The following is a 21269-nucleotide window of genomic DNA, read 5'->3' on the forward strand; positions in this document are numbered from 1 at the left end:
TGCAGCGGCTCATAATTTGATCCTTATAGAGGTAGATGGCAAGTGCCAGTTTGTAGGTGACAAAGCTGTGTGCAAGCTGCTCCGGGAACACGGGCACTGCCATGCAGCTGGTGGTGACGGATGGGTAGCTGCTACTGTGCAAAGAGCTCAAGTTGACCAAAATGAACAGCAATTTACTGTCCAAGTCTTCCCCTAGAAGTTACCAGCCTTCAACGGAGTCCAGAGCTCCAAAATAAGTACATCAGACAGATTCAGCTAGTGGAATTGTTATTTAGGTGGGGAGTCAGATTCCTGGTGCTTCCTACTCTGCCATCCTCCCAGATCCTCTATTTCACTTATTTTCATTGTTTTCATTTTGGTAAACAACTGCTTTTGGCTATGCCCTAGCCTTGAGCTCAACTTTTGTGTTCCACAAGTTTTGATAACGCAGTGTCTTCATTTTTTTGGCTGTTAAATTATGACTTTATTGTCCCGTACCAGATAATGCAGCCTATACTACTTGTATTATTTTTGCTTTGGTACCTTTGAGGGTTTTTTTGAGATTTAAAATACGGTTAATTTTTGGTAATGGGTTAAAATACATTTTAAAAAATGCCTGAGTCCACACAGATACCAAAATTAGATACAGAACAGGAAGAAGGAGGAAAGGGAAGGCTGTTAGATGCAGAGGGTCTCCAAGCTGTGCTTGGAGCAGCGGCCCTCTGGAGCGGTGACTTGGACGACACTGGGGGAGGGGGCTACGTGGAATCAGGTCGTCCCCTCCCACATGCTTTGCCGGCTATGCCCTCGGGCCCACTCCACTTCTAGGCCTGCGACTCCTAGAAGGAGAGCCTAGGGACCTGTCCTAGATACAAGTGGGGGGCGCTGCAGCTGGTGACGAGGGGGCTGAAGGTAGGGAGGGGCGAGGGCTTCGGGTCCCGCAGGTCTAAGGAGACGCCCGTGCCGGGCCGCATGTAGCCCACCGAAGTCCCACCACCCGGAGCGCGGGGCTCGGGTAAGCTCGGTGCGCCCAGGGCGGCCCAGACGCCGCAGGGGTCACCATCCCCTCCACGTCCGGCCTGGGCGGCCACGCGCGCCTCCGCCTCCCGGCCCAGCGGGGACGCGCGCAGGGCAGCTCAGGGCGGGGCCGGCGGAGGCGCGCGGCCTCCGGAAGCGCCTTTCCCGGAAGGCAGGGAGGCGGTGCCGGCCTCGGGGGGCGGCCTCGGCGATGGCGGCAGGGCGGCGGGAGCGGTGTCTCTAGCCCGCAGAGCCGCGCCGCTGGAGGATGGCCTCGCTCGGACCGGCAGCTACGGGCGAGCAGGTCCCGGGGGCTGAGGCGGAGCCGGGCGCCGCGGGGCCGCCGCCGCCGCCACCGCCGCCGCCGTCCTCTCTGGGGCCCCTGCTACCCCTGCAGCGGGAGCCGCTGTACAACTGGCAGGCGACCAAGGCGTCGCTGAAGGAGCGCTTCGCGTTCCTCTTCAACTCGGAGCTGCTGAGCGATGTGCGCTTCGTGCTGGGCAAGGGCCGCGGCGCCGCCGCCGCTGGGGGCCCGCAGCGCATCCCCGCCCACCGCTTCGTGCTGGCTGCCGGCAGCGCAGTCTTCGACGCCATGTTCAACGGCGGCATGGCCACCACGTCGGCCGAGATCGAGCTGCCCGACGTGGAGCCCGCCGCCTTCCTGGCACTGCTGAGGTGAGCGGCGGGCACCGAGCCGGCCTCCCCAATCCCGCTCTCTTTACCCTCCTTACCCTCCCGGCTTCAGTTTCCTCCCGAGCCTGTGATGCTCGGGAACGGCGAAACCGAAATTTGTCGGCCGGGACGGCTGCCCGCCGGCTGTGAGAGTAAATATTAGTGTCTAAGGCCAATTAGCGTGCGTTTTCACATTCCAGTAGCGGGTTATTGCCCACGCTTGGGAATTAGAGACGTGGTGAGGACAGAGTATGGGTCAGGTTGTCCTGATTGCCCATTTGCGACGTTTTAGGTTTTTGTTGGGGAAGAGGGATACTTGGGAAGTCTTGTAGACGAGATGACCTTTTAAATTTTTTTTAAATTTATTTTTACTTTTATTTTATTTTTATCCTCTTACGCCTTTTTCATTCGTGTTAGTTGTCATGATCCAGGACAGTGAATATCAAAACAAGTAAGTTTGGCTTTAGCTACCTTTTGTTCCTGCAGATAAGGTTATGTTTGCTTAAAAACGAATCTCCCTTTCGATGTTAAGAGTTTGCTTTTTGATTACTTGAGGATAGAAGATTGACTTCTGATTAATTTTATTTAATGGAAGGGAGCTAACAGTTTGGCATTATTAGCTGTTATTCATGAAAGGCCGTTTCGGAACGTGTAGGTATTGTTTGCTACAATTTTACAAATGGGACTGCGGCCCAGAGAAGTCAAGTAACTTGAAGAGGTAACAGAGCCAAGTCATACCAGAGGCCATGTGTGTTTCATTATACCAAGATGGTTTTATCTGCCTGAGTAGAATGTATCATTAAAATAGCAGTCTTGGATGGTACTGAGACAAAAACAGGTAGGTCAGTGGAAGAGATAAATACTCCACAAAGGCTCACAGCTCTCAGGAAGATCAAGGAAATTGAATACAAAGTTAACACAACACAGGTAGAAAAGAAATCTAAAATCCCATTAATAAGTGGATAAAGACAGGATAGATAACTTAGGGAAAGAAAAAATAATTAACAATGAATGTTTAACTTCGATAGTAATTAAAGAAGTGCACATTAAAAAATGTACTTTTCCTCTTCCATTAAACCCTCCAGTTTTTTTTTTTTAAGATAACATCTGGGGAGCCCTCTCTGACAGAGGTGGTGGTAAAACAGTCTGGCACTGTAGATTATTTTCCCCACAGGTAGGAGGTATTCAAGTACTGAAAATGTTCCCCACAAAAATATTCAAGGCAGGATTATTTATAGTAGTGAGGAAGTAGTCAAGCAGAGAGAATGCTTAGATAAACAGTGATAGGTGCATTTGATGGAATGTGGTGCAGCAACTAAGTATGATATTCATGAAGACTAGGTAATAATATTAATGTGGAAAATGTATATAATTAGCATTTGAAACTGTGCTCACTATGATTAAAAACTGGGAAAAGAAACAGCAAATGTATACTTAGAGAAAAGGAGAGAAGGAAATATACCAAAATGCTAACCAAAGTTGTGTTGGAATGGTAAGATGATGTTGACTTTTTTTTTCTCTTTGTTTCTCATATTTTTTGTAATTTAGTTCAATTACATTTATAAAGGGGGAAAAAACAACTCAAAAGCTAGGATCTAGATCATTTTGGTTTTTGGTTTGAAGTCAACTGGGAGGATTGGTTATAGCTCATTTAAATTTTCTAAACTAGAAGTATTCTTTAATGAGCTGTTGGTCCACCTGCATTGTAATCACCTGGAGTACTTGTTAAATTTGTAGGTCTCTTCCCTCGTTACAATATTGTAATATTTGGAGGTGGGACCTTGAGAGCATATTTAATACTCTCCCTAAATACTGATACGTGAGAGCCATTGATCTAAAAATATTGTTGGGTAGCTTTTTCCTTTAAAAAACATTGAGATTGCTAGGATAAGAATGTAGAGGGAAAATGCTGATTTCATACTTTCACTGAAGCTGTTGATCAGTCAATACTTTCCCATCAATAGAAAATAAGTGAATTAATCTAAGTCCTTGAAATTTTCCTGTTTTCAGCGTAGTCATGTTATTTGTCCTTCAGGTTCTAGTCATTGTTCTATTCTGAAAGTGATTTTTAAACTTAGGTTATTTAACGGCTGGTTATGAAGCATAGGTGCTGTGCTTACCTATTATTGCATGACAAAAAGATGTCTCACAGTACTTGCTGAGGTGGAAAAGCAGGTTAGCTTGGGCATATTTTTATGTTTACAACTTGAATTAGTTAATATTACTTAAAGGCTTTTGAACTTGAGTTTGAAGCACTTTAAGAAACTGCTCACTTTGATCTGCCAGACCTTTACGTGATGTTCTTTAGTTGCTCATTTGAGAAATACTGCCTCCCTTGTTATGGACTTAGTCTTCTTTCTCTCTTAAATCCACATATCCAGTCCTGTTCATTCCATCTATTTAGCAATCTCTTGAATCTTCTCTTTATCCCAAGCACCTTTACCATAGCTGAGCCACCTGCTGTAAAAATCTCCTCTTTTATTTCCCCACATGTACCCCTAATCCCTTCCGATCATTCTTTATACAATAGCCGAAGTAACTTTATAATTATACAGACCTTATTATATTCTTTTCCTAGTTTAAACCCTCCCAATGCCTCCTGATTGTTCTTAAAATAAATCCGAATCCTTAATGTGGTCTCTAAGGCCCTATCTGATCTGAGACCTGTCTAAAAAAAAAAAAAGAAAAAAGAAATACTGCCTCCCTGTGCCAGTCACTGTTTTAGATATTGGATACAGCAGTGAACAAGAGAAAGTCCCTGCCCTCGTGGAGCTTATTATCCAGTAGGGAGAAACAAAGATATAATGTCAAGTACTGGTAAGTATTTTAAGGAAAAATGATCAAGTCATGAGGGAAGGAGCATTCTAAGCAAGGAAAAACATGTTTAAAGCCCCAAATTTCTCCTGTTAGAGGAATTGCAAGAGTAAACCAGTGTGATTTGAGCAGATAGGATACAGGGGAAAGTGGTAGAAGATAAGGTCAAAAAGATAGGCTGGCCAGGGTCATGCAGGGCTGTGGAGCCTGTGGAAGGACTTGGATTCCCTCTGGTGTCTGGTGGGAAGCATTTGAACAGGGGAGCGATATGATCTGGTTTACATTTTTTAAAAACTCATTCTGGCAGTTGTTTGGAGATTAGACTGTGGAAGTAGTAAAATGAGTAGCAGGGAATTGAATAAAAGAGGCTCTTGCAGTAGTTCAGGCAAGAGCTGATGGTGGGTTATATATACCAGGGTGGTAGTGATGGACATGATGAGAAGTAGTCAAAATCTGGATATATTTTGAAGGTAGAACCAAGAAGATTTACCAGACATCCAAGGAGGGATATAAGATCAGCCAGTTAGAAATACGAACCTGGAGTTTAGGGAAGAGCTGCTTGCTGAATATAAATTTGAAAGTTAAGAGTAAATGGTATTTAAACCATGAGGCCAGGTGAGATTACCTAGGGAAGGAATGTGTCATAGACTGTGAAGAGAAGGAGGTACAAGGATGAGCTCTGGGACCCTCCAGCATGTAGAGATGTAGCGGAGGAGGAGGAGCATAGGATGAGACTGAGCCACAGCTGTTAGTGGAATTAGAAGGGAAAACAAGGAGCCCACGTGGTGTCCTGAAAGTCCTGTTGAAGAAAGTGCACCAATAAAGAGGGAGTTGTTGACTATGTTAAATGCTGCTGAGAGTTGGGTAAAATGAGAACATTGAATTGATTATTGGTTTTGACAACATGGAGGCTATTGATAGCCCTGGCAAGAGTGATTTCAACAAAAGGATTAGAGTAGATTGGGGAGAAAATATGAAGTGAGGAGCTGGAGACCACTAGTATAAATAATCCTCTCGGAGTTTTGTTGCAACGAAGAACAGAGAAATGGAGCGGTGGCTGGAAGGAGACATGGGTTCCTCAGGTGACAACTATTCCTCAGGTTCTGTCTTCAGCTGTCTTCTTCCTTTCTCCCATTAACCCATGGCACTACATACTCCCCCAGCTATACTGCCAAACTTGTACTCAGCCCGAACCCAATTTCCAACTGGACAATCACAAACGAATGTCTAGTACCCATACAGATGGACATGTCAACAGTAAAAATATCTAACACTTAATGAGTGCTTGCCACGTTCCGCTTACCGTTTATTCCTAAGCACCTTGTGGGAACTCAAATTTCAGAACAGTCTTTGAGGCAGGCACGCTTATTAGGCCCTGTCTCAGTCAGCTTTTGCCACAATAATGCTATAAAGCACCCCAAAACTCAGGGGCTTAAAAAAGACAATCATTTATTCTTCCTTTGAATATTCTTGTTCTGTGGGTCAGTTGGGGATTGACTCAGGTGGGCTTGGCTCCAAGCTGTAGTTTGGTTCCAGTCTGTTCCATGTGTTTCTTATCCTGTTTGGACCAGTCATGAAGGTTCAGCCCCCTTCTCTTAATTTTTTCCAGCATTGCTTCAGACAGACCACTGCCTTTAGACTTAGCTCTCTCCACTCTTCACACTGTTAACAAAGTTATTTCTCTCACATCCAGACATCATCACAATTCCCCTGAATCTCTTAATGTCTTCTTTTTGCATACAGGATGCAGTTTAAACATTTCAGCAGGTGTACAAGACCTTTATGATTTGATATCTATTCCCCTTCCTCTCCATCTGCTCAGTGCCCCAACTCTACTGATGGCCTTTCCCTTATTTTAATACTTGCCTTCTAAAGCCTCCTTGCCTTTGTACTTAGTCTTTCTGCCTAGAAGATTTCCACACTTAATTACCACCCTTCAGATATACTTCAGGCTTTATCTCCTCTATAAAACATCATTAATTTTGCACTCTGCCTCATCTAATCTCTTGTAGCAAGCTTTGTATCTATTGCTGTACAACAAACAGCTCCAACACTTAGCAGCTTAAACATGGTTTTATTATCTTTCAGGGTTGTGTGGGAGGTTCTTATAGCATATTCTTCAGGTCTCCCATGCAGTCATAGTCTGATAGCAGTTGGGGCTGGAGTCATCTGGAGGTTTGATTCAGGCTGAGTGGCTGAACCTTTTTCTCTCTTTCTCCATGTCTTCTCCAGCTGATCTTTCCAGCAGGGTAGCTTGACTTCTTGGATAACAGCAGCTCATGGCTCCAGAAAGCACAAAAGTAGGAGCTGCCAGGCATCCTCAAAGTTTAGGTCCCAGACTGGCATAGTGTTAACTTCTGCCACATTCTGTTAGTTAACAAGAGGCAAACAGGATTAGCCCAGATTCCTTATGGGACAGATCTGTATAAGGGTATGGATAGTAGGAGGCGTGATTTATTGGTGCCATCTTTAGAGATTAGTTATCAAACCATGCCTAATGCATAATTCTGTTGTAATTATGACATTACTTTTTAATCATTTTATTACCATACCATAAGCTTTTTATGGGTGGAGCTGTCGCTCTCGTCTTTGTATTTCTAGGACCTGTCTCAGTGTCTTGTTATTATATAGTCCCTCAATAAATGTTTTTGAGTAAAATGAAAGAATCAGTAGTGATACACAGTTTCTTGTACATGATCTTGTGATTTTTCTAATTTAAAATGAAATTTTTACCTTAGTCTTTTAATTTTTAAATTAGATTAAACGTAACCTAAGTTTTATCTTTTGGAAAGCCATTCATCTTCGGGGAGAAATCAGAAATAGTTTGATGACCTGTAATTATTTCTCTGTGCTCTTGTCCTTAGAGGTAGTGTATCAGAGCTGAAATGTTCACTTTAAAATACAAAGTATTGTGCTAATATGTTTAATTTTTAATTATATTTTGTAAACACTGGCTTACATAGTTTGTTTAATATAGCAGTTTTAGTAATTAAATAGAATATAGAGAAAACATGGATGTATTGATAAAATATGAATCAAGGTGATTCTAGGATTTTCAAGTAGCCTTTTTTCTTATTAGAAATGAAAATGGTTTCCCTATCAGTGATAGCTAGAAACCTGTACTGAATTGTCTAGTCGGCTAACATGTATTCATTAAGGCTTAGCCAGGTGCCCGATGCTGTAGGAAAGATATAGGGAAAAATATAAGAAACACAGAGTTCCCTTTCTTATTGTTTATAGTCTAGTATTTATTTATAACTTGCATTGCTCCAAAAAGAATTTAAAATGTCATACAAGAAACACAAAGATAAGAAATAAAACAGAGCCAAGATGAAGCCAATACAAAAATGCATGCTATAGGTACTCTACAAACTTAATTTTGATAATTTTAGCAACTATTACAAAAAGAGAAACCTGGCTAATCAGTTACAATTCATAGTGTTTGTAGATTAAAAACAAACCAACTGCTTAGGAGATGCACAACTCTGTCTGACAATAAGATCAGTTAAAAAAAAAATTCCTGATGCAGTCCCCTCATAAAGAAGGCATTACTGGGACTTACCTGGTGGTGCAGAGGTTAAGAATCCGCCTGCCAATGCAGGGGACACGGGTTTGAGCCCTGGTACAGGAAGATGCCACATGCCGTGGAGCAACTAAGCCCGTGCGCCACAACTACTGAGCCTGCGCTCTGGAGCCTGCGAGCAACAACTACTGAGCCAGTGTGCCCTAGATCCCACGCTCTGCAATGAGATGCCACCGCACCACAACGAAGAGTAGCCCCCGCTCGATGCAACTAGAGAAAAGCCTGCGCACAGCAACGAAGACCCGACGCAGCCCAAAAAAATAAATAAATGAAGGCATTACTGACATCAGTAGTATCCTCAATCTATGTCTTTAGATATAAATGTAGATGTTTCTTAAATATATTCGAGCCAAAGGTATATTACTGAGGTATAATTTCATAAAAGCAATTTGAATGGGGTTTTGGACCATATAGAATAGTCTAAAAACACAATTCTTTGGTTCCTGGAATGTTCTTCCTGCCCTCTTTTCATCTTTTAGATCTCAGGTAGAAATTCTTGTAGGAAGCTTTTCCAGATCTCCCTGTCAGGGGCCCCACTTATAGATTCTTAAAGAACCATGTACTTCAACTTTGTGGAGCTGGTTTCCTTAAGTTTGAATCTACTCAAACAAATGATAATAAAGGCCCCACATTTCAGCTCTATATTTTATAACTCTAGTAATTTTTGCTTGAAAAAAGATTAAGGCAGATGTAAAGACTTCTTCCTATCTTGCCCTTAAAACAAAAACTTCCTAGGTTTCTAGTTTAGGAAGGGAACTGAGCATGATGTTAGCCTTCTCTCTGCCCCAGTTAAACCGACTGTAAAGAAATACAAAAGAAAATAAATCCATTACAGTGAAGACAAAAAAAAAAGGAGAGAGATTGGAAGCCAGTGTGGAAAAGGAACAAAGCAGTTGGAAGTGTGTTGATGATGAAATGGAGTGGCCAAGTCTGGAGCCCAGAATCCAGAGCATGAGGAACTACAGTGGTGGTGGGAGCTGCCTTTCCTGGCTGAGCCCCAGCACGGCTCTAGGTGGAGAGTTGGTAGTGAAGAGGGTGAAAATGAGAAGGTAGGGTTAAAACATGGGCATTAATTTAAAGCCTGTTTATAGGCCGTCCCCTCAAACCCCCTCTTGTATGCTAACTCCTGGTGACATCTGACAGGCTCCTCTTTAAATAAACTAGACAAACCACCTGGGGAGAACTAGGGTGCTGATTTGGTTTAGGGACTCCAGGGTAATGGCATGGGTGGCGGGGGGGGGGTTGGCCTCTAACCTAAAGGCTGCCTTCCCACTCCAATGCAAGGTGCCAGTCAGCAAGCCTCCCACATGCACAGCTCCCAGCCACCCTTTCCATTTTGGAGAAGGTTTTAGCTGGAAAGCAGTCCTGTACTTACACAGCAGCAAAGAAAACTTACCAGCTACCAGGATATTCAACTGGAGATAATCATTAATCTTTTGACATATAAGGAAAATCAGAATATGAAAAAGACCAAGAACAGCTGATCCTCAAGGAAATAGATAATTCAGGGAACAGAAAGGAACTTTTAAAACTTGGAGACTTGAGAACATTTTTGCATCCATAAAAAGGAGACATAGTGCTGTGGAGTTAAAAAAAAAAAGGAACACTCAAGAAAGAAGCAAGAATTCTTAGAAATTTAAACATGTGATTGCTGGGGAGAAAAATAGAAGGGCTAGAAGACTGGCAAGGAAACCTTCTGAAATGCAGAGGAAAATAGAAATGAAGCAATATAAAAATAAACAGCTAACATTTACTGAGGCTAAGTATTTGTCAGGCATTATTCAAAACACTTTGTGTATTTTAACTGATACTAATCTTCACCAGAGCATTATGAAGTAGATACTGTTATCCACATCTCTTTTCAGAGAGGAACACAATGATAACTCGTTTAAAGTCACATAGCTGTCAGGTGATGGAATAGGCTCAAACCCAAGCCATCTCTCCCTGAGTCCAGGCAAATTAACAGCCCTCACCTGACGGGCCTGATAGTCTAGCACTGAGAGCAGCCAGAAGCCCAGAAATGGCGTGTTATGGTAGACAGCTCTTGCATTTCCCCAGCCTCTGTTTCCTCATCTTTAAAATGCAGGTAGCAGCACCTACCTTCCTTGTGGGAGGATTAAATGAATTGGCATCTGTCAGATGGTAGCGACGCAACAAATGTTCATTTTCTCTCTCTCCTTTTTATTCATTCCCCTACCCCTGACTATAAGGGACTAAGTGGTTTTTTCATTCCCTGTACTCATCACCAAGTGGCACCTGATGTTAAATGAGTATTATGAGGGTGATACAGATGGCTGACTTGAAAGGTTTTTGAAAAAATGTTTGAAAACAGTGTAATCTTGAAAAACAGCAACCTTCACTTTTGAACCTGAGACATAGGGAAGTATGAGAATGCACAGCCTCCACTGGAGGTAGTTGTAAGGATAATGATATTATTAGAGGAATGCCAGCACTTGGTTAGGGTGGGGTGTTAGGGGGATGCAACAGGCTAGAATTTCATCTTGGGCGATGAGTCTGCCCACCAGAATAAAAGAAGAAATTGAAAAGCAGTGGATAGGGACATGAAATAGAACTTCCTTTCCTCACTCACTTTACTGTATAGAGTGTTCTGAAAGATGTTAATGGGTTTTCTTTTTTTTTTTAATAAATGTATTTATTTTTGGCTGCTTTGGGTCTTCGTTGCTGCGTGCGGGCTTTTTCTAGTTGTGGCGAGCAGGGACTACTCTTCGTTGCAGTGTACAGGCTTCTCATTGCAGTGGCTTCAATGTTGCAGAGCACAGGCTCTAGGCTCGCGGGCTCTAGAGCACAGGCTCAGTAGTTGTGGCGCATGGGCTTAGTTGCAACGTGGCACGTGGGAATCTCCTGGACCAGGGCTTGAACCTGTGTCCCCTGCACTGGCAGGTGGATTCTTAACCACTGCGCCACCAGGGAAGCCCCCTAATGGGTTCTCTTAAACTCTTATTTTACGACTTGGGTCCTGGGAATATAAGTGTAATAAGTGTTCTTTCTAAGTCTTTAGTATTGCTAAAATGAAATACTTGTTCTTAATGCCTTATTTCTCCAGCACCCTCAGCTATGCTGAGTGTAGCTGAGAACTGGGCAGTAAGCACAAAGGTCTCTGAGGAACCACAAAGGAGCCCTGAAGTGGATATGCAGAAGCTTCATTATAGTTCAGCAAGAACTGCCCAGGCCTTCTCTGAGAATCTTATGCTTTATCTGCACTTCTAGGAATCTGATTTATCTAGTGACCTAACAGAAGCAGCCAACCGGGGTGGGGGAGGAGGTATTGGTTTGATAGTATTTTGAAAGAAAGTTGGATCTAAATACTCAAAAGCACATAGCAATATGGGGTCATTTAATACACTATTAAACTGTTGTATTCCTCCAAAGCCCCAGTACTCTAGTCTTTGGTCATAATGCTAATTCTGGGATAACAAAGAAAGGTTAAAAAATGCCCAGAATAAGAAGACACCATTATCAGGAAATAAATGGACGTTTGACATTTAGAGATGTGAACTTAAGCCATCTGTAGATTTGCTTACATGAACATCCTTTGATGAAGGAGAGATAAATGAACCACTCATCCTAAGCTGCTGTAGGTGCTAAAAGACCTCTAAAAATTTGACTTGGAGACATGAAGATCCCATGATCTTCACTTAACTTTAGTCTCCTCTATAAATGGACACTGCCTACCTCTCAGGATTGAGTCAGAATAAAGTGAGGTGATGTGTGTGCACATGCCCTTGTAGCCCTGGAAAGTTTGATGTACTTTTCAAGTTATTTTTCACTTTGCTCATTATCTTTTAAAATATTCCTCAGAGGTTTAACACTGATGGATTGCTTATCTAAAACCCTACTGATCATCTCTACAATTTCCACTTGTTTCCCAGATTTCTGTATTCAGATGAAGTTCAAATTGGCCCAGAAACAGTTATGACCACTCTTTATACTGCTAAGAAATATGCAGTCCCAGCCTTGGAAGCACATTGTGTGGAATTTCTCACCAAACATCTGAGGGCAGATAATGCCTTTATGTTACTTACTCAGGTAAGTAAATGTAGCTAAGGTATGTATCATTTAGCTTTAAAAAGTGGGTACAACTATATATGAATATTTACTGTTTCCTGGAGAATTAGTCCTAGATTATTATTTTAAAGCATATGAAATCTTCTGGTATCATTCAGGAAAATACATCAGAGTCATATAATTTTAGAATAGAAAAGCAAATTAGAGTTAATATATCATACAATAGGTAAAGAAACTGAAGCCTTATATAAATAGGGCATTATGACTCCAAGTTATATAACTGTTTAGGATTGGAGTTGAGGTTAGTATCCAGCATTGTTCCTGCTATGATTGAGAGTATGATAGCATGAAGCTTTCTGGACATCTTTGTTCTTGATTTGCGTTGGGTCTGAAATTAAGATTGAATATTTCAAGTCCGGAAAAGTTGTAAGATTTACTGTCTTCTGTCTTTAAGCTTGCTGACCCACTTCTGGAAGAGTTAGAATTTAAGAATATCCTTACTTTGACATTTAAAAAAGTTTTCACTGAGTATACTATACATGCAGAAAAGTACACATATCATAAGTGTACAGTCTGATGAATGTTTACAAACTGAACACATCTATGGAACCATTAACCAGTCTTTAACTTATACTATTTAGCATCTGTTAAATGCCTGTAATCTGAGCTCCATACTTGAGATATAAATAAATTGTTGTTGTTCTTTTTAGACAATGTTATGATACCCTTTTACAAATTTGTTTTCAAAATCCTAAAGTAGTCTATATAACCCTGTGCTAGGGGTTGAATTGTGTCCCCCAGAATTCATGTGTTGAAATTTTAATCCCCAGTACCTCAGAATAAGACCTTTTGGGGAGATAGGGTCTTCACAGAGTTAAGCAAGTTAAAATGAGGGGGGGAAAAGTCTAAGCTGATAATATATAATCCTACTGAATGTTAGTAATGGAAATAATCATGGCTGTTCCTTAGCCTAACCGTCTCATTTTCCAAATGAAAAATCTAAAACCTGGCTAGTTAACTACCTGCCCAGAGTCTCACAACAGGCTAGGTGGGGCCAGAGCCCAGAGCTCAAGTTTCCCAGTTCTACATCCATTTTTGGTTTTTTTATTTTTTTGTTTGTTTGTTTTTTTGCTGTACGTGGGCCTCTCACTGTTGTGGCCTCTCCCGTTGCGGAGCACAGGCTCTGGACGCGCAGGCTCAGCGGCCATGGCTCACAGGCCCAGCCGCTCCGCGGCATGTGGGATCTTCCCAGACCAGGGCACGAACCCGTGTCCCCTGCATCGGCAGGCGGACTCTCAACCACTGCACCACCAGGGAAACCCTCTACATCCATTTTGTCATACCAGAAATGACTGATGGCATTTCTTTTTTTAATCTTTGGCCGTTAAGTATTTATAGTTATAGAAGAAAGAACATGCTGATGTCACCTCTTCTTAGACATAATCACAGAACTCCATGTCTGTATATATTGTATTCCAGACACTAAGCTAGTCCCTTTGTATATATTATCACATTTACTCCTCATTGCAGCTGTGCTGTTGTTTATTATTATCCCCATTTCAAAGATGAAGAAATGGAAGCGTAAAGAGGTAAATATGTTATATAACATGAGATAGCAAGTGGTAAAAGTAAGGTCTCAACCTTAAACCAGTAAGGTACAGTGATATTGATGATAATAATAGCAAAATGTATTGAGTATTGTGTGCCAGGTACCATTCTGAATACTTGGTATGCATTAATTCATTTAATCTTCACAATAACTTTAGGAGATGTAGCTATTCTAGGTGAAGATTTTCTTATCATCCCCATTTTATAGACAAGGAAATTGAAGCACAGGGAGGTGAAATAACTTGACCAAGATTATATAACTAATAAGTGATGTCTCCTTGCATTTTTTTCCTCTTTTGAATTTGTGATGAAAATCCAATAAAGAAGTTGATAGTCATAAGATTCTTTATTGTCTAAACAATTTTGTTGTGTGTAGAGAGGGTCACTTAACTACTCTTCTGTTTTAAATTCAGTCATAAAATTTAGAAACCAATAGGACTTCCCTGGCGGTCCAATGGTTAAGATTCTGCACTTCCATTCCAGGAGGCATGGGTTCATACCTGATCGGGGAACTAAGATCCCGTATGCTGCACGGTATGGCCAAAAGAAAAAAAAAATTTAGAAACCAGTAAATTAAACTTTGACGATTAAAATACGCTTTCTAGGGCTTCCCTGGTGGCGCAGTGGTTGAGAATCCGCCTGCCGATGCAGGGAACATGGGTTCGTGCCCCGGTCCGGGAAGATCCCACATGCCACGGAGCGGCTGGGCCCGTGAGCCATGGCCGCTGAGCCTGCGCGTCCGGAGCCTGTGCTCTGCAATAGGAGAGGCCACAGCAGTGAGAGGCCCGCATACCGCAAAAAAAAACAACAAAAACAAACAAACAAAAAAAACGCTTTCTAGTCAGGAGGCCAAGGTGGGGCCTGAGAGTCTGCATTTCTAACAGACTTTCAGATGATGCTGGTGCTTCTGGACTACACTTTGAGTAGCAAGGGTTAACAGATGTCACTGAGAAAAAGAAACTTTTCAGTGTCTCATTGGTCTTAGAACTCAACATTACTCCAAAGTTTTCATGGTGGGGTCATGTGAATTAGCCCACAAATTGTCATGTGAACGTCTTGTTCCTGCCAAGTGAGTCATTTGAACTGAGCATGTTCATTTACTTGAGAGGACCTATGCTAGCTTCCCTCTAAAACAAAGAGCCAGTATACTGTACCAGCATAGATTACACAGGGAAAAACACTCTCTGTGAAGTGATACAATCATTAAAAATAGTGCTATTTTATCAGGTAATGCCAGACTCAAACTAAATTTAGAGAAAATTTATTTTACTCTTAAGTAGCAGCAGTAGATTCTAAAGGAAACTTGATACTGTATCTGAGTGACTGAAATATTGCTACTCTGAATTAAATAATTTTTACCAAAAATTGTTTTTCCTAGAGTAAAAATATCAATTTTTGCATGAACACTTAACTCACCTATAAAAACTGAGTTGGCCAGTTAAAATATCTGCTGAAGTTAGAATTTTTAAAATGTACTATTTTTCATATTTTAAAAATACAAAAACTATGATCCTAGACTGGATCCCATGCTAGAAGGAACAGTGTTATAAAAAGCATTATTGGGCCAATTGAAAAAACTGAAATACAGACAGTAGACTTCTGTTTTGTCCATGCTATTAAATGTAAACAGAGCTGACCCTAGGCCAGAAGGAAAATTGGTCATTGGCACACCTATCATCGTATCTCCTTTTTCAGTGTTATGGTTTTTTAAGAATTTCGTTTCTCCTTTTTCAGTGTTACAGTTTTTAAAAAATTTCAATTGAGTTTGAACGCTCCCATTTTTAAACTTTTTTTTGAATTATAATATGCATCCTGATAAAGCACATATTGTAAGTTTGACTTCTGACTTCTTAAAGCCTAGATTAGCTTTGCTAAAATCATACAGTATACAGTTGATCCTTGAACAACACGGGTTTGAACTTTGTGGGTCCACTTATATGTGTAATTTTTTCAGTAGTAAATACTATAGCACTACATGATTAGAGGCTGATTGAATCCAAGGATACGGAGGAACCTCGGATACAAAGGGCCAACTATAAGTTATATGTGGATTTTGACTGCACAGAGGGTCAGTGCCCCTAACCCCCAAGTTGTTCAAGGGTCAGCTGTATACTCTTTTGCTCAATGTATACAGTACCTTCTTTTGCTTACCATTAAGTTTGTGGGATTCCTTCATATTGTTGTGTGTAGTTGTAGATTGTTCATTCTCATTATTGTGTAATATTCCATCACGTGAATTTACTTATTTGCTCCTCTGTTGTCAGGCCTAGTTTTTGCTTAGGTTCCCAGAACTTTCATGCTGTAAAATTCTTGTACTTTATTCTCTTCCCCCAGTCAAAATAGGAAATGGAAAAAAAAAAACTGATCTGTTGGTACTGGTATGCTTGACAATTGATATTACCATTTAGTGAAAAGATCTTAAGACTTGGACTTAAGTACTGGCTTTGGAGCATAACTAGCTAGATGTTACTAGGCAAGTCAGTATACCTCTCTGAGCCTGTTTCCTCATCTGGATAATGGGATAATGTCTGCTTTATCTAACCTAGAGTGTTTCATTAAGGATAACATAAGTGATGTATAAGAAACAAGGCAATGCATATATAGGCATATGAAAATAAAAATAACAGGGTTGTTAGTGGTAATATGAATTAATTGTTATCTCAGCAGGGCATTTTTGCTTTTAGCTTTTATTTCTGATTGTGGAATGAAAAGTTTTAAGCACATATAGACATTATAATTATATTTTAAGTATGTGTTTTTATATAATTAGCAATTATAATTGTTTACAGTATTAGCTTTGAATATGTACAGCCTGAAGGTAAAAAAATAACTATGAAAATAACTAGCTTTTTATATGTTTAGGCTCGATTATTTGATGAACCTCAGCTTGCTAGTCTTTGTCTAGACACAATAGACAAAAGCACGATGGATGCAATAAGTGCAGAAGGGTTTACTGATATTGATATAGGTAAGTTCACTGTGAATTAAAATGTTACCTTTTAAGTACAGTAATGCCTTACTAGTCAGCCTTGTGGGCAGACAAGCTGTTTTTAAATTAGTGGGTTTTCCAAGTGATTTAAGTCTACCTCTTTAAGAGTTTTGCTTTCTTTATTTTGCTGAAATATTCCTAAAAGTCTTAACTACCTCATTGCCTTTTAAAAGATGTCAAATCAAACAAATATTCATTGAATGCTCACCATATGCACGGCATTATACTAGGGTCCTATAAGAAATACAAAGAACAGTAAGATGTGCATTTTCTTAAGGAAACTACATCTAATTGGAGAATCAGGGAACAAATATGTGAAAATTAAGATTTAAGACATTAAATAGAAGAGATGACATACGGCAAAATGTGACTTACACCTTTTCTGAACTAGATACATAGAAAATAATTACTATGCAAATCCAGAACATGAAGAGAGCACCTCACATAGGAGTGTTAGGAAAATCTTGACCCAGAAGGTTCTGACATGGGCCTTAGAGAATGGATAACATTTGGTTAATGAAGAGGGGAGGGCATTAGAGGCAAGTGGAACTGCACGAAGAAGTGTGTGTAGAGGAAGGGCGGTGCAAGGCAGGTGAAAGCCAGCTTGTGGAGCACAGTGCAGTGACAGGCTGAGGAGTTTGAATTTTGTCGTGTAGGAGAGCAGAGAGAGCTGATCCAGGCTTCTGACTTAAAATATCACCATCATGAACCCATAATATCTATCTTTAATCTTACCTTCTTCTGGGCTCCAAATTTATATACCCAACTATTTACTTGACATCTTCATTTGGAGATTTTATAGGCATTTCCAACAACACAGCTAAAAGAGAGCCATTGATTTCCCCCAACTCCCTGTTAAATCTTTTTGTTCCTTTCCAGTTTTCTCCTCATTCTTCCCTAATGGCACCACCATGCACAACTAAAAACCTAGAAGTTATTCTTGATTACTCTCTTTCTTTCATACCCCACATGCAGTTTATCAGCACATGCTCTCTGCTCTCCACTCAAAATGTATCCTGGGGGAATTCTGTGGCAGTCCAGTTAGGACTCGGTGCTTTCACTGCCGGGGCCCAGGTTCAATCCCTGGTCGGGGAACTAAGATCCTGCAAGCAGCGCAGCACAGCCAAAAAAAAAAACACAAAGGTATCCTGAATCTGACCATTTCTTATCATATCCATTGCTCCCACCTAGTCAAAGCCACTGTTCTCTCACCTGGATAACCTCTGTGGTCTCCTATTGTCTCCCTGCTTCCACTCACCCTTGCTTTCATACTGTCCATTCTCTACACAGCAGCAGATTGTATCACATCCTTGCTTCCAGTGTCTTCCCACTGCAGTTAGAATAAAATTCTAACTGCTTACAAAACTTACAAGATCCTATGTGATCAAGCCTTATATTAGTCAGGGTAGGCTAGGCTTGGCTGTGGTAACAAATAGACCCCAAAATGCAAGCTCAACACATTTGCACAAATAAACCCCCAAAATGCACACTGCTCCAACACAATAGAAATTTTTTTTACACTCACGCAGTCCAAGGAAGTGTTCCCGGCCAGTGAGTGGCTCTCTTCCATCTTGTGGCTCTGCCATTTCCTACAGCCTGCTTATTATCTGTATCTTGCTAGCAAATGGGAAAACGCCTGGGCAAGGAAAATACCCACATCTTAAAAGCTTTGACCTTGAAATGGCACCCTCATTTTGCCTCTTATTTCATTGGACAGAATTCAGTCACCAGATGCCACCTAACTTAAGGGGAGGCTAGGAGATGCAGACTACTCACATTCCAGGAAGAAGAGAAAACAGAATTTTTGTAAAGAGCTGGCAGTAACTACCTGCCTCCTTCTGTATCTGACCTTGTCTCCTACCATTCTGCTTCTCATTCACTATGTTCCATATCCACTGGCCACAGTTATTTCAGTGTTTTTGAGCCTTTGTATTTTCTGTTCCTTCTGATTGGAATCCTTTTCCCCATGAATCTTTGTGTGGCTACCTCCTTTTAATCATTCAGATCTCAGGTTAAACAAGACCTGAGACGGGCCATCTCATGCCTACGTAAAGTACCATATTCCCCTAAACAATCCCTGTTCTGTTACTCTGATTTATTTTTCTCATAATATGTATCACTCTCTGAAAATCTTATCTTGGTCTTTGTCTGAATATGTATATATTGATTGTCTACCTCCTCTTTCTAGATTGTACACTCCTTAAAGGCAGAGACCTTGTCTTGTTTACCACTGTATCTCCAGCACTGAAAGTAGTAGAACATAGTATGTGTTCAGTTAATATTTGTTGACCAACTGGGCTGACTGGCTATGTCTAGAATGTTGCCTTTCCTTCCCACCTTGGCTAGTTCTCACTCAGTCTTAATGTCTTGGCTCAAATTATAACTTTCTTAAGAACTGCTGCCCTCCCCTCTTCAATGAAATTTAATATATTCCTGTTCAATAACATCCCTTTCTTAGTTTGCCTGTCTGCTGCACATTACCTTGGGAAGGATTTGTGCTCTTCTTGCATTATCCTGAAGGGCAGCAACTAGATTTGGTTCCCCCCCAGCACCTGCACATTGTGTGCTATTGAATTTTTGTTGAGTTACTGGATGTTTGAGAGCCCTAAGCACTGCCCACGTTGGTAATGAAACATTGCTTAATCCTAGTGTCCTTCCCTTTAAGGAGCTATCAAGTGCTCCACTTCAGTCTACTGTCATTTGAAATAATACTGCCTGCATCTGGGTGACTCACTCCGAGAAGTTGTTTTGTAAATAGCTCCTCCATTAGGCATGCCATTGGATCCTGGGAATCTTTTTTTTTTTTTTTTTTGAGGGTATTAAATTATTTATTTATTACACATGATAATGGATGATACACAAGCTTCATTCCCATCTATATCTGGTACCATAATCCAATTTAGATATATTGCATAGGATGTGCCAACAATCATATATTAATAATCAGAAAACTCCATGACTTTGCTTGGGTGACCCTTTTTGCGGTGAACTCCAGGTCACAACGCAATAACTGTCAGTTCAACTACACCAAGGTTTCAGAAGACAATAGCTTCTCCACCAGAGCAGGTTGTAAATAAATTTTGAATGGAACCTGGCATCACCCTGAAGGAATACTAACTTCACACTGTTGGGGTAGTTTACCAAAATGGCTTCAGAGTAGACTAACTTTACACAGCATATTTAAAAAAAAGACACATTTATTCAGTGTCATGATCAGACTATTACATTTAGCCATCAACAGCATGGGTGCAAAAAAAAAAAAATCTACATTAAAACCCTTTGTTGAAATGCTTTACACTTTCCATAGAACAGAAACTAAAATAACCTGTTATACAATTAGTCACAAATACAGTCCTCGAGTTTTTTTGCCCATACACATGAGTATTGTCTAAAACATGTCTTCTTTGTAGCACCTAGGCCCTACCACCACTGTGCTTGGCTGAGTTCACATATTTCTTGTAACCTGCAGCTTCCCTGTCACTTCCCTGGCTCTCCTCTCCTGCTAAGCGTTGTTTCCTGGCAGTAATCAAACCTCCTGCCACTGCCACAGCTACTGCTGCTGCTGGAACCGCCACAGCCACCTTGGTTTCAGGGTTTGGCAAAGTATTGGCCTCCACCACCACAGGGGCCAGAACTTCTGCCTCCAAAGCTTCCTCCTTTCATGGGTCCAAAATTTGAAGATTGATTGTTGTAACTGCCAAAATCATTGTAGCTTCCACCACCTCCAAAATTGCTTTCATCATTACCAAATCCATTATAGCCGTCCCCACTGCCACCATAGCCACCACCACCACGGCTGCCACCAAAGCCAGCTCGACCACTGAAGTTTCCTCCACGACCAAAGCTGTCATTCCCACCAAAACCCCCTCCACAACCACCACCAAAGTTTCCAGAACCACTTCGACTTCTTTGGCTGGGTGAGGCACTAGCCATCTCTTGCTTAGATAGGGCTTTCCTTACTTCACAGTTGTGGCCATTCACATTTTTTATTTCTGAATGACAGTCTTGTCTACGGAGTCATGGTCATCAAAGGTTACGAAAGCAAAGACTCTCTTTTTGCCACTCCCTTGATCAGTCATGATTTCAGTCACTTCAATTTTCCCATACTGTTCAAAGTAATCTCGTAGATGATGTTCTTCAGTGTCTTCTTTAATGCCACCAACAAAAATCTTTTTCACCTGGTTAAGTGGGCACCAGGTCTTTGAGAATCTTCTCTTGAGACGGCCCTTTTTGGTTCCACAACTCTTCCATCCACCTTGTGTGGCCTTGCATTCATGGCCGCATCCACCTCCTCCACAGTGGCATACGTGACGAACCCAGAGTCCCTGGAGCGCTTGGTTCTTGGATCCCTCATTACCACACAGTCTGTGAGCGCTCCCCGCTGCTCACAATGGCTCCTCAGGCTCTCATCGGTTGTTTCAAAGCTCAAACCTCCGATGAAGAGCTTCCGCAGCTGTTCGGGCTCTTTGGGTGACTCTGACTTAGACATGACAGCAGTGGAGGTGGGGGAGACGTCAACGATGCTTACTCAGCGGCGTCCACGGGCAGAAAGTAATCTACCGAATGTATCTCCTTGGGAAC

General features: G+C 41.4%; 2 protein-coding genes across 4 annotated transcripts in view; one reads left to right on the forward strand and one right to left on the reverse strand.

Moving 5' to 3' along the window:
* The first annotated feature begins 1192 nt into the window (after positions 1-1192).
* Positions 1193-21269, forward strand: part of BTBD1 (BTB domain containing 1) — a 44846-nt gene continuing 24769 nt past the window's right edge. Inside the window, exons 1-3 of one of the 3 annotated variants that reach the window (XM_060157578.1) lie at positions 1193-1671; positions 11956-12112; positions 16562-16667. In XM_060157578.1, the coding sequence (XP_060013561.1) occupies positions 1265-1671; positions 11956-12112; positions 16562-16667 (670 nt within the window). In that variant the 5' untranslated portion in view covers positions 1193-1264. The remainder of the gene's footprint in view (positions 1672-11955; positions 12113-16561; positions 16668-21269) is intronic. The other 2 variants (XM_060157586.1, XM_060157577.1) reach the window with 2 other exon arrangements.
* On the reverse strand, positions 20277-21185 carry LOC132525093 (heterogeneous nuclear ribonucleoprotein A1-like). The gene is made up of 2 exons (XM_060157597.1): positions 20870-21185; positions 20277-20670 (listed from the first exon to the last, which is right to left on the reverse strand). Exons 1-2 carry the CDS (start codon positions 21175-21177, stop codon positions 20277-20279), a joined length of 702 nt encoding a protein of 233 aa, XP_060013580.1. The 5' UTR covers positions 21178-21185.

This window comes from Lagenorhynchus albirostris, chromosome 1 (assembly GCF_949774975.1).
Source record: "Lagenorhynchus albirostris chromosome 1, mLagAlb1.1, whole genome shotgun sequence".
Lineage (NCBI taxonomy): Eukaryota > Metazoa > Chordata > Mammalia > Artiodactyla > Delphinidae > Lagenorhynchus > Lagenorhynchus albirostris.